The 13,660-nt window shown below is 38.1% G+C and overlaps 1 protein-coding gene across 13 annotated transcripts in view; it reads right to left on the bottom strand.

The window, feature by feature from the left end:
* Nucleotides 1-13,660, bottom strand: part of MACC1 (MET transcriptional regulator MACC1) — a 175,073-nt gene that overhangs the window by 33,220 nt on the left and 128,193 nt on the right. For 12 of the 13 annotated variants that reach the window (XM_056800529.1, XM_056800532.1, XM_056800536.1 and 9 more), the window contains one exon: nt 5,854-6,042. The exons of the other annotated variant lie outside the window; for it this stretch is intronic. In XM_056800529.1, the coding sequence (XP_056656507.1) occupies nt 5,854-6,042 (189 nt within the window). The remainder of the gene's footprint in view (nt 1-5,853; nt 6,043-13,660) is intronic. 13 annotated transcript variants of the gene reach the window in all.

Genomic DNA, 13,660 nt, shown 5'->3' with positions numbered 1-13,660 from the left:
TGGTGGAAGGGTGCCCCCTTTGGTAACTATGGCTAGATGATCACTTCAGGATTGGTTGTGTAAGGTCATTTGTGTTTTTGAGTCATAATCTGAATTTAGGCTTTTTTTTGAGGGTACAATATTGCAGAACACACAAGGCCCTAGATCTCAAGGCAAATACTTCCTAGAATGCTATTTCAATCTTTCTTTGTAATAGGGAGATGACTTCAGGTCCTCTAAGGATGTGTTAATAAATCCCAAGGTCTGGGACTTACCAGTCAACAAATGCCTGTTCAGTGTAGCTATTTGGGGGAATGATCATTATACAGCTGGCTACAAGGTCAAGGGTTTTGGGGCCAAAGTATTCTCATTACCTCTCAATGAGGCACAGAAGTTTTGGATCTGTGTCAGGAAATGGATAGAGTACCAACACAAAAAAAATACAGTTCTGTGACTGTGAACTCTAAACTTCTTTTGGAAAGCTTGGGAAATAGGCATCCTAGCCATTCTGATCAAGAAAAACCACTTCTATGGCAACTTGCATCAAACTTGACATCAAAGGTTATACAGACTCAAAGGCTTCAGGAACAGATGCCTCCACCTTCTGTAGGTCTTGTCTAACCCCTCAGATGTCTTCAGAAGAGAAGCCATTGACAGTCTTAGTATTTCTTATGAAAATCATTATGGTGTGCTTCAAGGGCTGTTGATATCCACAACTAAAGCCAGGGCTTACCAGTGGTGATGGCCAAGATGGAGGACAAGAAACCAACATGGAAGGAAAGTTACTGAGAGTAGCTCATACTTTTAAAGTAATTATGCATGTAGAAAAACACAGAACTAGGGAAAATCAATCAATTAAAAAGCATTTATTAATATCATAAGATATGCCAACCACTGGGAATACAAGGCTAAAGAAAGAAACATTCTCTACTCATGAGGAGCTTTCATCAATCAGGTGCTTAGTCAATGTTACTTGAATTAAATTGTATCCAGGAAGTTAGCCATGGCAAGTATTAATGCATAGCTAGCCTAGAAAATGGATAAGATCACTACATCAGGAAAAATTGAGTTTCAGTCCTGGTATTTATATTATCTGTATGATTTGAAAAATCATTAAATTTCTCTAATTTCCAATAAAAATCTCATCTGTAAAATGGGGTTAATAAAAGAACCTAACTCATGGGTTTTTGTGAAATGGAAAGGCAAGGGTAAGTATTCCATCATAGAACCTGTTTTTAAGAAAGAGGAATCCTGGGTATAATATGAAATATATCCTAAATTTGGGGAGAATGTATTCCAAAGTGTTCAAATAAAGGAAGATATGAAATATAGCTTCATGGCCTGAAATTTTATGCAAGAAGTTAGTCCCAAAGAGAGAAAACGGGGGTGATTTTTAGTTGGGGTGTGGATTTGTGTGTGTGTGTGTATCTGTCTTGGTATTCAACATTTATTTTGCACAGTGCTTTGCCACCTTGATGCACTCTATAAATGTTAGCCATTATATTATGCCATCTGTCCCATTTTATGGATTTGGAATGTGCGGCAAAGCAATATCAATTAACTTGGCTATGCTCATACAACTAATTGGAATCAGAGTCAGTGTCTGAACCTGTTTCCCGCTGTTAATCTAATGACCTTTCCACCATAAAATACAGCTTCCCACCAAGAAGATTCCTTCTTAGTTGCACTGTCTTAAATCAATTAATATAGGCTCTCTGTTGCCCAGGTAATCTTTTCTAGGCTGGATTTTGGTGCCCAGGCAGCACAAGGCTCATTCAAAAGGCAGAAGACTTCAAAATCTAGAGAAAATGCCAATTCTGCATAGAATCCCCCACTTCTGTCTGACCATGGATGCAGAGCATCTGCCCTTCCAGTGAGCATACAGAAAATTCATTAACCCAACACCTTTGTATAGGGAACATAGAAGAGGCAAGACTCTTTGCATCTGTAGCTTGGGGTGAAGCCTTATGGGAACAGTTACAAAGTAATTGGAAAAGGAGAAATTCTCTGAGCTCCCTTCTCCAGTGTGTTTTCCTGGAAGGGGAATGAGAGCAGAGCCTTTGGGAACAGAGTAGATGAGATTCTAATAGGAGCTACAGCAAGGTGGAAACTAATTGCAAAATATAGTAATGAGCTAAAGAAAGATGAAGGGAGTAAACAGGAATCTATGCACTTATCCCTTATGGATCCCAGTTACTCTAATATGTGTCTCTGTCTCTGCCTCTCTCTGTTTCTCTCTCTCCATCTCTTTTCCTCTGGCTCTGTCTCTCTCTCTACTTTCTCTCTCTCTGACTCTGGCTTGCTCATTCTAGGTAGCTGCTCTCCAAGAAACCTTTCTCTTTCATTCACTTTGTGATCCTATTAATCTATGTGTGCTAACACGTGACCTGAGTTATTACTAATGATTGTGGTCCCCTCCTCGGTTTCCATGGAGATATATTTGGTTTGGGGGGGGGGTCTCTGCTCAGGAGATCAAAGTAGTGGAATAACAGATGCAGGAGAATTCATTCTGGATTCTCCTTGCAGCCTGCTGTGATCTGGGACAGGGGGGCAGGGGCCTCCCCCAAGCCAAAGGCCAAGGAGACCATCCAGTGTTTCCATGGAACTGTTACACAGAAAGCAGTGTTTTCATTAGGTTTCTGATGAGTCTAAGCTGTTAGGGCCAAGAGGCGCACTTCCTCTTGGCACACTGATCCCCCAGGACCTCTCTTAATAGTATGTGACTCCCTGAGGAAAAAAAAAATTGACTTAAAATACACACACACACACACACACATGTGTCTGTTCTGATATACAAACATGTGTTACACATGTTATATAGAGTTTAATTCATACATGTAGGAGGTACATGTAAGTATAGGGTTACCTATAATACTTGTGAATATATGCCTGTAATACACATGTACACTTGTACGTATGTGTACCACCAAGTAGCATCTTTGGTGACACTGAGGCCTGAATTCTTTTAAATTTGGAAACTCTTTGGAATACTTCGGTGTTTGGGGGAGCTTCCATAGAAGCATGATAACAATTGCAGGTTCTACAGCACAAGCTCAGTTGTTCAAAGGAAATCCTCTGAGAGCCATATTTAGCCCAGTCAGACTCCAAACTCCCAGTTTTGCCCATGCACAAGAAGCCCGAAGTCATCAGAAATCTTGAGAAACATCTTCTAAAGTCAGCTGGGAGATACATTTTAAATAGAAAGTGAAGACTTAAGAACTTTCCAAAGAAACACGGATAAAAGCTGCTTAGATAAGCCTCCCCCCCCCCCCCAGAGTGAGAAGAGGGACATGCCCGCTGGGACAACCCAGGCAGACATCTGGAGCGGGCGTCCTGAGCCGCTTCCTTTTCACGATCCAGGCCAAGGAAAGGACTCAGGATGGCCAACGGACTACCCTTTAGGCCTAGCACAGCACAGGCACTTAATGAATGCTCGGTGACTATTTCTGTTCAGAGTGAATCTGTTAACAAAGAGAATGCACGTATGTGCCTATGTACAAGCACGAACATGCCTGATAATCCCTATGCTTAGGACACCTTCTTTGGACATTTGATCTATGTTTCTCCAAACCCCAAACCTAACCCTGACACATATAAAGTGATCCAAGAAAGAGGAAGGGCCATCATTGTTCAAGCAATTTTATAGCAAGCCTACCATTTGAAAAATAATAATAGCTAACATTTTATAGCATTTCCTAGATGCCAGGCACTATGTTTAGTGCCTTACAATTGTTCTCTAATCTTTGCAACAATCCTAGGGGATAGTTACTATTATTACTTCCATTTTACAGATAAGGAAATTGAAGCAGGGGGAGGTTAAGTGACTTGCCCAGGATCACAGGGATAGTAATTGTTTGAGTCCAAATGTGGACCTAAAAGCATATCTAAATACATAATATGTAGTTACTTTCACTATCATCTTTTTCATCCTGTGGAGGGAGATGTGTATGGTTTCCATTCAGTGGCCATGTATTTGACAAGGAACCATGTTTTCATTGGCATGGATTACATCTATTCTGGAAATTGCCTTTACCAATGCCAATCATAATTCATCTGTGACTTGGTAAGTATTGGGTATTACCTGTGGCTCAGTGAGGTTATTTGGGGCATACAACTCTTCAATGTCAGAGGCAAGATTAGAGCTCATGGGCTGACTCCAAACCTAGAACTCTGCTATTTACTCAGCCCTGATGTATCTCTTTCATTTTATAGGAGAATAAAATTAAGCAACTTTGCTTGTACTCAGTTAAAGTTAAGGAAGAGCTCTCTCAGATGACTGAGGAAGAGAGATGTTGATCAGGGGGAGAGAGGCTTTTTCCATAACACCTAATAATCAATGCAGTTAACAATAAGCATCAAAAGAACCAAGCTAGATGGACCTAGAGAAGCCACGGAAACTGGGGGTCAGGGAGATTGTGGGACATAAGGAATCACAAATGTACAACCAGAGAAGAGATAAGTTTTACACTGAGATTAAAAATGGACATCCCACATCCTAAACCAATGCCAATATAGCAACAAGAGATGCAGAGAAAGGCTCTCGGTATACTGGGTGCATGCCTTTTGGAGAATTCATGGAAGGGTATGGACAAGAGCCATACAAGATGAGCAGGGATAGATGTATTGTGATTTCCCCTGCTGGAGGGGACACCTACATGCAGGAGGCAAATAGATGAGTATACAATAATTAATTATGGAATTACTACAAATAACGGTTCTATTTTCATGTAAATCTTTTTTTCCAAAAATGTATTTTCACAACTTCAAAAGTTTTTGTTGATAGATACTAAGTTGATCCGCCTCTCTCCAAGGATGGAGCAGTGTCACTGAATCTGAAAACTCCAGAACGACCTGTAGGAATCAGTGCAAATGGAAGCAATTTGAGCCATGATCATTTCCACAGGGGTCACCATGATGTACAGACAAAACAACATTAAAAGACAGCAAAATGCTGCTCCTTTCAAAGATCAACTGTGGCTCCAGATGACCAATGACAAAGAATACTTTCCCTTTTGTGGCAGAGGAGCAGAAGCCCATTGAATCAGAATGAGACATATTTGATAAGTAGAGCACGTGGATAAGTCTGTTTTACTTAGCTCAAAATACTTCCTAGCATTTCTATAGCACATTAAAAATATCATCTCACTTAACCTGCTCAAAACAACCCTAAGAGGTCAAGGATATTATCATTTCCATTTTAAAGATGAGAAAAAACTGAGACAAAAAAAGAAGTTAAGTAGCTTGCCCAAGGTCACAGACCAAAAGTGTGAGGCAGGATGGGAAAGTGTATTTTGCTGATTCTGATCCTAGTGTTTGATCCATCTGATACCTAAATTCCTATTTACTGAGCTTTTTTGTTACATGGAAATTCCACTTGAAAGGAAGAAAGAAACAAGCATTTATTAAGCACCTACTTTGTGCAAAAACTATGCTCTATAAATATCATCACACAAAATCTTCTGAAAGATCCTGGGAGGTAAGTGCTTAAGTAGCAATAACAGGGGCAGGGAAAGGTGCCAATGAAACATTTCTCTTTCTGCACCTCTGTGGGTGTCTCTTTTATCCATCTCTCTGTCTCTGTCTCTCTCCTTCTAAGATATTACTCACAAATAACTCCTCCCTCCTTCCAGACGGCACTCATATTCTGCACAAGGTCTTTCAGTACTTTTATCCAAAGGAGTAAATAACATGGACATTTTAGACCTCTCAGGAGGACTAGCGGCTGATACATGATTTTGGAGCTCTCATCATGAAGGCAGCCACCTGGCCTATGCAGAAGGCCAAGCCTTTGCATCTTCGAGCTCTGGGGGCTTTGGACATCACTTGTCCGGTGAAATCTCAAACCTGGAAATAGTCAAGCAATTTTTCTTTTACCTCTGTGATAACTTCTCCGGTTCTTCCTTGGTGAGGGATCTCATAGGCCTCGATTTGTTGTTTTGTGAGTCTCACTAACTTTTCCGCCAGCTCCCTCCAGCCTTTCCCCAGTTTGACAGCTGAAGTCAGAATCGCAGTCTCCCGTATTAGATGCATAACTAAGCCTTGGCAGTCTATCTTCAGCAGCGCCTGCAGCAACAGTTACATGGTGAGGATGTTATCATCATTAATAACAAGCCATAAGTGGCTGAACTTAAAAATGGAAAATAATACCCCCCCACATACACACACACCTTCAAGGGACTGTTTCTCACTTTTCACCAAATATAACTGTAGCTGAGCAGCATTTGGGGTGGGGTTGGGGGGTATTTTCCCACTAAGATAAGTAAGCAATGCATATATCCTGAGCTCTAAGCAAACTACGCAAATAAACAAGCTAGGATGATGAAGAAGAAAAAGCCACATTGGGAGTGGAGGGAAAGATCTAAGACTGAATCCTGGCTCACTTCTAACTGTATGACTTTGAACAAGTCATGTATATTCTGAGTAGGGTCGGTATATATAAAATGAGAGAGAAGGACTGAATGTGAAGTGATATAGTAAAGAGGATAAATAGTGAGTCTGAGATCAGGAGAGACCTGGGTTAGAAACTTACCCACAGAGGGAAGTGAGGTGACTCAGTGGATTGAGAGACAGGTCTAGAGATGGGAGATATTTGGTTCAAATCCAACCTCAGAGACTTCCAATCTGTGTGACCTTGGGTAAGTCATTTAACTTCCATGACTTAACCGTTACCACTCTTCTAACTTGAAACCAATACACAGTACTGATTCTAGGAGAGAAGATGAGGTGTTTTTTTTTTTAAAGAAACCTGCCCCCATAGCTAACACAGTATGATCCTAGACAAATCATCATCCCTCTGTGCCTCAATTTCTTCATCAGTAGTAATACCTGATATCATACCTTAAAAGAGTATTGTAAGAATCAAATAAGATCTTTTTCTCTTCTTTCTTGGGACTAAATGCTTTGGCAACACCATCACCAATCAGTACCTCCATTTCCTCTCCTCTCTTCTCAACCACAAACAACCAGACTCTACCTCTTCTTTCAGCTAAAACTGGCAGTCAATTGAATAGCATCTATTAAGTGCCTACAATGTTCCTGGCACTTTAATGAGTACTAGAGATACAAAGAAAGGCAGAAAACAGTCCCTGATCTTGAGGAGCTCCAAGTCTCATGGAGAAAACAATGTGCAAATGACCATGTTCAATCTATATGCAGGATAACCTGGGGATAAGTCCAAAGTGAAGGTACTAAAATTTAAAAGGACCAGGTAAGGCTGCTTTCAGAATGCGAGATTTTAACTGGGACAGGAAGGAAACCAGGAAGTCAAGATGAAGATGGAGAGAGATCTGAGTAGAGAGGATAATTGGGGAAAATACTTAGAATAAAGAGTTTGTGTTTAGAGTACAAAGAAGAACAAGGAGACAAGTGCAAGTGGATAACAAAGCAAATGGAGCAGAGAGAAGTGAAAGACTGGAAAGGTAGGGAGAAAAGGGCACGTGATGAAGGGCTTAACAAAAGATGCTATATTTGATCCTTAAAGAAAGAGTCATTGGAGGTTGACTTGACAGCTGATATAGTAAAATCCATTTAACAGTTGAGTGGAGGATTGATTGTCTTCTGAAAAGTTACAGTGATCTCTTAATTGTCAAAACTAATAGCCTTTTATCAGCCCTAATGCTCTAAACTCTTCTGTTGCCTTTGACACTATTAATTAATGGGTCTGGACATCTTCAATGGAATGTCTTATAGGCATATCACCCTCAACATGTCCATAACAAAATTTTTATCATCTCTCACCCCAAACCCTTCCCTTTTCTAGATGTTTTTATGACTTGAGAATACTTCAGCCCTCCTAATCACCCAGAAGCATAACATCAGCATCATCTTCAAATGCTCCCACTCACTCATCCATAGAGGCACTCTGTTGCCAAGTCTGTCATTTCTACCAATACATTTCTCATACATGGACCTCCTGTCCACTCACATAGAAGTGATCTTTGTTCATCACATTACCTAGATTTTTGCAATCTTATTCTAATTGGTAATTCTGCCTCAATTCTCTCTCTCCTTCATTATTTCCCAAACTATATTACCACTAGGCTTAAATATAGTATCTGTCAATTAAAGTGCTTCATAACCCAGCCATTTCCTACCTTTCTAATCTTCTTCAAACTTCCTCCCCTTCATATATTCTCTAATCCAACAAAACGTTTTTGTTGTTCCTTACTCATGATACTCAGATCCTCTTCCCTATGCCTTTGTATTTGTTGGCCTCCATACCTCAGATGCTTTCCTTCCTCACCTCCTCCTCTTAGTTTCATAGCTTCCTTCAAGATTCAGCTCAAATACCATCAATGGCATATCCCATTCATTGATGCTACTCTGGTCTTCTCTTCTGAGAAAAGATTGTATCTATCCTATCTATATCTTTTATGAATATAGTATTTTTGACCTTGTCTAACTCATTTGAATTTTAACTACCTGAGATCAGGAATGATTATGACCTTTCATTTATATACGGTGAAGATTGGATTTAGCTCTCCCCTGACTGTAACAATGAAGGTACTTAGCTCTTCCTATATTGGGAAGATTAAATTGTAATCCAGGCTATATTTAGATTTTAATCCCCAAAAGGTGGTAACTCAGTAATTGAAGTATATCTATCCATTTTAACTACAAAAAGGTATTAACTAATTACAAAAAGTGAACTAACAAAATAAGGTGTTAAGTAACCAAAAAAGTCAGAACCCCTGGAGGAATTCATGCCAGAGACCTCAGACTGTTTTTTTTTTTAGACGGTCACCACTGGTGAGTGAAAGGCTGACTTAGTAACCCTGTACACCTCTGAGAAGAGCCCATCATCTTGAGATTTTTTTCCCTGATTAGGACCTTAGATTTTCTACCTGGCTCAGAGAAAGCCAGAGTTCTCTCTCTCCCTCTCTCTCTCTCTCTCTCCTATCTCTCCTATCTCTCTCTCTCTCTCTCTCCTATCTCTCCTATCTCTCTCTCTCTCTCTCTCTCTCTCTCTCTCTCTCTCTCTCTCTCTCTCTCTCTCTCTCTCTCTCTCCTCTCTCTCTCTCTCTCTCTCTCTCTCTCTCTCTCTCTCTCTCTCTCTCTCTCTCTCTCTCTCTCTCTCTTTCTTTCTCTCTCTCCTATCTCTCTCTCTCTCACTCACTCACTCATTCCTTAATATCTTCCCTCTATTGTAAATAAAACTACTATGAATTACATTTTAATTTAGTAATTCATTTTGGGATTTAGAAATTAAATCCCTGGTGACCACCAATTAAATATATTTCAGTCCAAAAATAAAAAATTTAACAATACCCAGTGTCTGATAGCATTACCAAATACTTGCTGACTTATTAATAAGCTCACTGACAACAAAAAGTGCTTTGCAAACTTGGAAACGCCAATATATTGGTTGTCATTGATGTTTTCTTGTCCTTCTAATATCATGTTTAGCACAATGTCTGAACACATGACAGGTGCTTAATAAATAGTTAGTAGTAGTCTCTTGGTAACCGAGGATGACAATTGTCTTTGTGTATTTTTGTGCACAAAGACACTTGTGCATGAAGATTTAAGTGGAAAAGTCAATGCACAGAGACAGTCCCACTCTCTCAGCATTGGAAGCCTGGGTCCAGTAGCACGAAAAATCATTACATCTGGAGACTTCCTCAGCTGCATTGGATGGCCGTGTTGTCCTTTGTGCTCCAACACGCCCTGAGCACTCCACAGTGCGTTGCTGCATCACCATCTCAGCCGTTGAAACTTCTTATTGGTTTCTTCCATCTGTTCCACCGAAGCAGTCTTCACATGCTGGGTGAGCAAAGCCCTGGTTCACCAGGGGTCAACGACCCGATGGCTACCCTCACAAGGTTTAGCTGGCCTGTCAAAGCCGTTGCCTGGGGTGTGGCCGCTGCCGCATGCTAGCAGCTACTAGGAGCCACAAGTGAGAGCTGGGTGTCAGGTGAGTGTCAGAGGCTGGAGAGCTGCCCTAGGAGGGCACGACAAGCCTTCCATGCCAAAGATATTACTCCTCCCTGAGCACCCCATACACCCACTTAATAAATACTTGCTGATTTATCATAGGCTACATAGAAGCCACAATATATGATATGTCCCTGAATTTAGAGCATAATTAATCATGTTAACAAGAAAGAATTATCATTTTTTTTCAGTGAACTGACCATACTATTTTTCTAATAGCAACCTGCCTTATTGTTGTGGTAGTTCTTTTTTATATAACTAAAATTTTGGCCAAAATTGCATACATGAATGACTTGTCAAATATATATGTTATATATAAAATGAGGTATACCTAGTATTTTCTAGGAAAGATACTGTCATATAATGTATCTGAAATTAAACAGGGGTTCACTTAAGATATGAAAAATTGTCCTATATAATAAATAATCAAGTTGTTTTCTTACCCTTACTTCCCTAATTTTTTGCTTTGCTGGATTCTTAGTTTAGTTGTGTAGTTCTCTGTGTATATTCCTTTTAAAATTCTCTCTCTATCAGTGTCTTTAACTATTAGACACAAAAAAAAGGAATCCATTCAACCTTGCTGTGTTAAAAAAATCACCAAATATCTTTAACACAGACATCATCAGAAGTATACATTCAAATACACACACACACACACACACAGAGAGAGAGAGAGAGAGAGAGAGAGACATACACATAATCACAAGAGCCTCTCAGTAGAACTTAGCCTGCACAAGCTTACCTCATTAACTTGTGAGCATTAATAATTGGCCAATGGGCCAATATAAAGATCAATCTTGGCCCTGTTAGAAGGGAGTTAGAAGGGAGAAAATATCCATTACTGCTTTACAGATTTTCTAAATTTTACATTTCTAAACCTTTACAGAGGTTTAGAACACTATCCAACTGATAGTGATGTGTTGATTAAGCTTTCTGAAATGTTTTTTAATGTCTGAAGGTGAATGGGATGAACTCACCAATATAACAGAAGCAAATAGCAGAGTGGATCAGAAACAAAAATCTACCATATCTCATCTACAAGAAACATACAAGAGGCTGGTAGACACACACAGGGTAAAGGTAAGAGACTGGAGCAAAATCTATTAGGCATCATCTGAGAAAAAGAAGGCAGGAGTCACAATCATGATATCTGGCAAAGCCAAAATAAAAATAGATCTAATTAAAAGATATACTGAAGGTAATTACATCCTGATAAAAGGCAGTAGAGACAATGAGAAAATAGCAGTACTCAACATGTATGCACCAAATGCATTTAAAGGAGGAACTAGTGGAGTTCAAGGAAGAAAGAGATAGTAAAATAATACTAGTAGAAGACCTGAAACTTCTTAGATCAGATCTAGATAAATAAAACCAAACATAAATAATAAAGAGATGAGAGATATGAATGAAATCTTAGAAATATGGAGAAAAATAAATACAGTCAAAAATGAATACACCTTTTAAGCAGCACATGGTACATTCACAAAGATTGACCATGTATATAGAGACCATGTATATATTGACCATGTATATATATAGAGACCAGATATAATAAATGCAACCTTTTAAGGTCAAAATGAATAAAGAATAATAATTAGTAAGGGTACATGTAGAGGCAAATCAAAAATTAATTGGAAATTAAATAATGTGATTCTCCAAGATTGGTTGATTAAAGAACAAATCATAGAAATAATTAATAATTTAATTGAAGAGAATGACAATGAGGATACATCATATCAAAATTTATGAGATGCAGTCAAAGCAATACTCAGAAGGAAATTCCTATCCCTGAGTGCATATATTAACAAATCTGGGAGGGAAGACATTATTGAATTGGGCATACAAATTAAAAACTTAGAAAGAGAACAAATTAAAAATCCCTAGATAAAAACTAAATTAGAAATCATAAAAATTAAAGGAGAATTTAATAAAAGTGAAAGTGAAAGAATTATTGAAATAATAAATAAGACTAGAAGCTGGCACTTTGAAAAAATAAATAAAATAGATAAAGTACCAGTAAATCTATTAAAAATGGAAAGAGGAAAATCAGATTAACAGTATCAAAGATGAAAAGGACAACCACACCTCTAATGAAGAGGAAATTAAGGTAATTAATAAGAACCATTTTGCCCAAATATATGACAACAAACATGGCAATCTAGGTGATATGTATAAATATTTAGAAAAATATAAATTGCCTAGATTAACAGAAGAAATAGAATATTTTTAAAGTCCCATATCAGAAGAATAAATTGAACAAGCCATCAAAGAACTCCCTAAGAAAAATTCCCCAGGGCCTGATAGATTCACAAGTGAATTTTATCAAAAATTCAAAAAACAACTAACTCCAATATTATACAAAGTATTTGACAAAATAAGCAAAGGAGTTCTACCAAATTAATTTTATGAAACAGATATGGTACTGATTCCAAAACCAGGCAGATCAAAAACAGGGAAAGAACATTACAGACCAATCTCCTTAATGGACACAGATGCAAAAATCTAAAATAGAATCCTAGCAAAAAGACTCCAGCAAATGATCACAAGGATTATTCAATATGATCAGTTGGGATTCATACCAGGAATGCAAGCATTGTTTAGTATTAGAAAAACCATCCACATAATTGATCATATCAACAACCAAAACAACAGAAATCACATGATTATCTCAATAGATGCAGAAAAAACCTTTGATAAAATACAACACTCATTCCTATTGAAATTAGATACAAACTTGAACACTAGAAAGTATAGGAATAGAGGGGCCTTTCCTAAAAATAATAACCAGTATCTATCTAAAACCATCAGCAAATATATCTGTAATGGAGATAAATTATAAACCTTCCCAAAAAAATTAGGAGTGAAACAAGGATACCCTTTAACACCTCTATTATTTAACATTGTACTAGAAACACTAGCAGTAGCAATCAGAGAAGAAAAAGAAATTGAAGGTATTAAAAGACAATGAGGAGACTAAACTATCACTCTTTGCAGATGATATGGTCTACTAAAATAATCTTAGAGAATCAACTAAAAAGCTAGTGGAAATAATCAACAACTTTAGCAAAGTTGCAGGATACAAAATAAACCCACATAAATTATCTGCATTTTTATATATTTCTAACACGTTTCAGGAGCAAGAGTTAGAAAGAGAAATTCCATTTAAAATCACCCTAGACAATATAAAATACTTAGGAATCTATTTGCCAAGGCAAACACAGGAACTATATGAACACCTAGAGAAAACATTCCACACAATTGAAACTAGATCCAAACAATTAGAAAAACATAAATTGCTCATGTGTAGGGCAGCTGAGTGAACATAATAAAAATGACAATCCTACCCAAATTAATTTACTTATACAGTGCTAGACCTATAAAAATACCAAGAAAGTTTTTTATTGAATTAGAAAACAATCATAACAAAGTTCATTTGAAAGAAAAAAATACCAACACTATCAAGGGGAATAATGAAAAAAAATGTGAAGGATGGGGACCTAGCAGTACCAGACCTTAAACAATATTATTAACTGTCACCAAAACAATATGGTCCTGGCTAAGAGGCAGAAGGGAGGATCCATGGAATAGGAATGAAGTAAATGACCTCAGCAAGATAGTGTACAATAAACCCAAAGATCCTAGCTTTGGGAATTAAACCCCACTATTTGACAAATACTTCTGGGAAAGTTGGAAACAGTATGGGAGATATTAGGTTTATATCAACATCTCACATGCTACACCCAGATAA

Source organism: Monodelphis domestica, chromosome 5, assembly GCF_027887165.1.
Source record: "Monodelphis domestica isolate mMonDom1 chromosome 5, mMonDom1.pri, whole genome shotgun sequence".
Classification (NCBI taxonomy): Eukaryota; Metazoa; Chordata; class Mammalia; order Didelphimorphia; family Didelphidae; genus Monodelphis; species Monodelphis domestica.
This window is presented reverse-complemented; position numbering and strand designations above follow the sequence as displayed.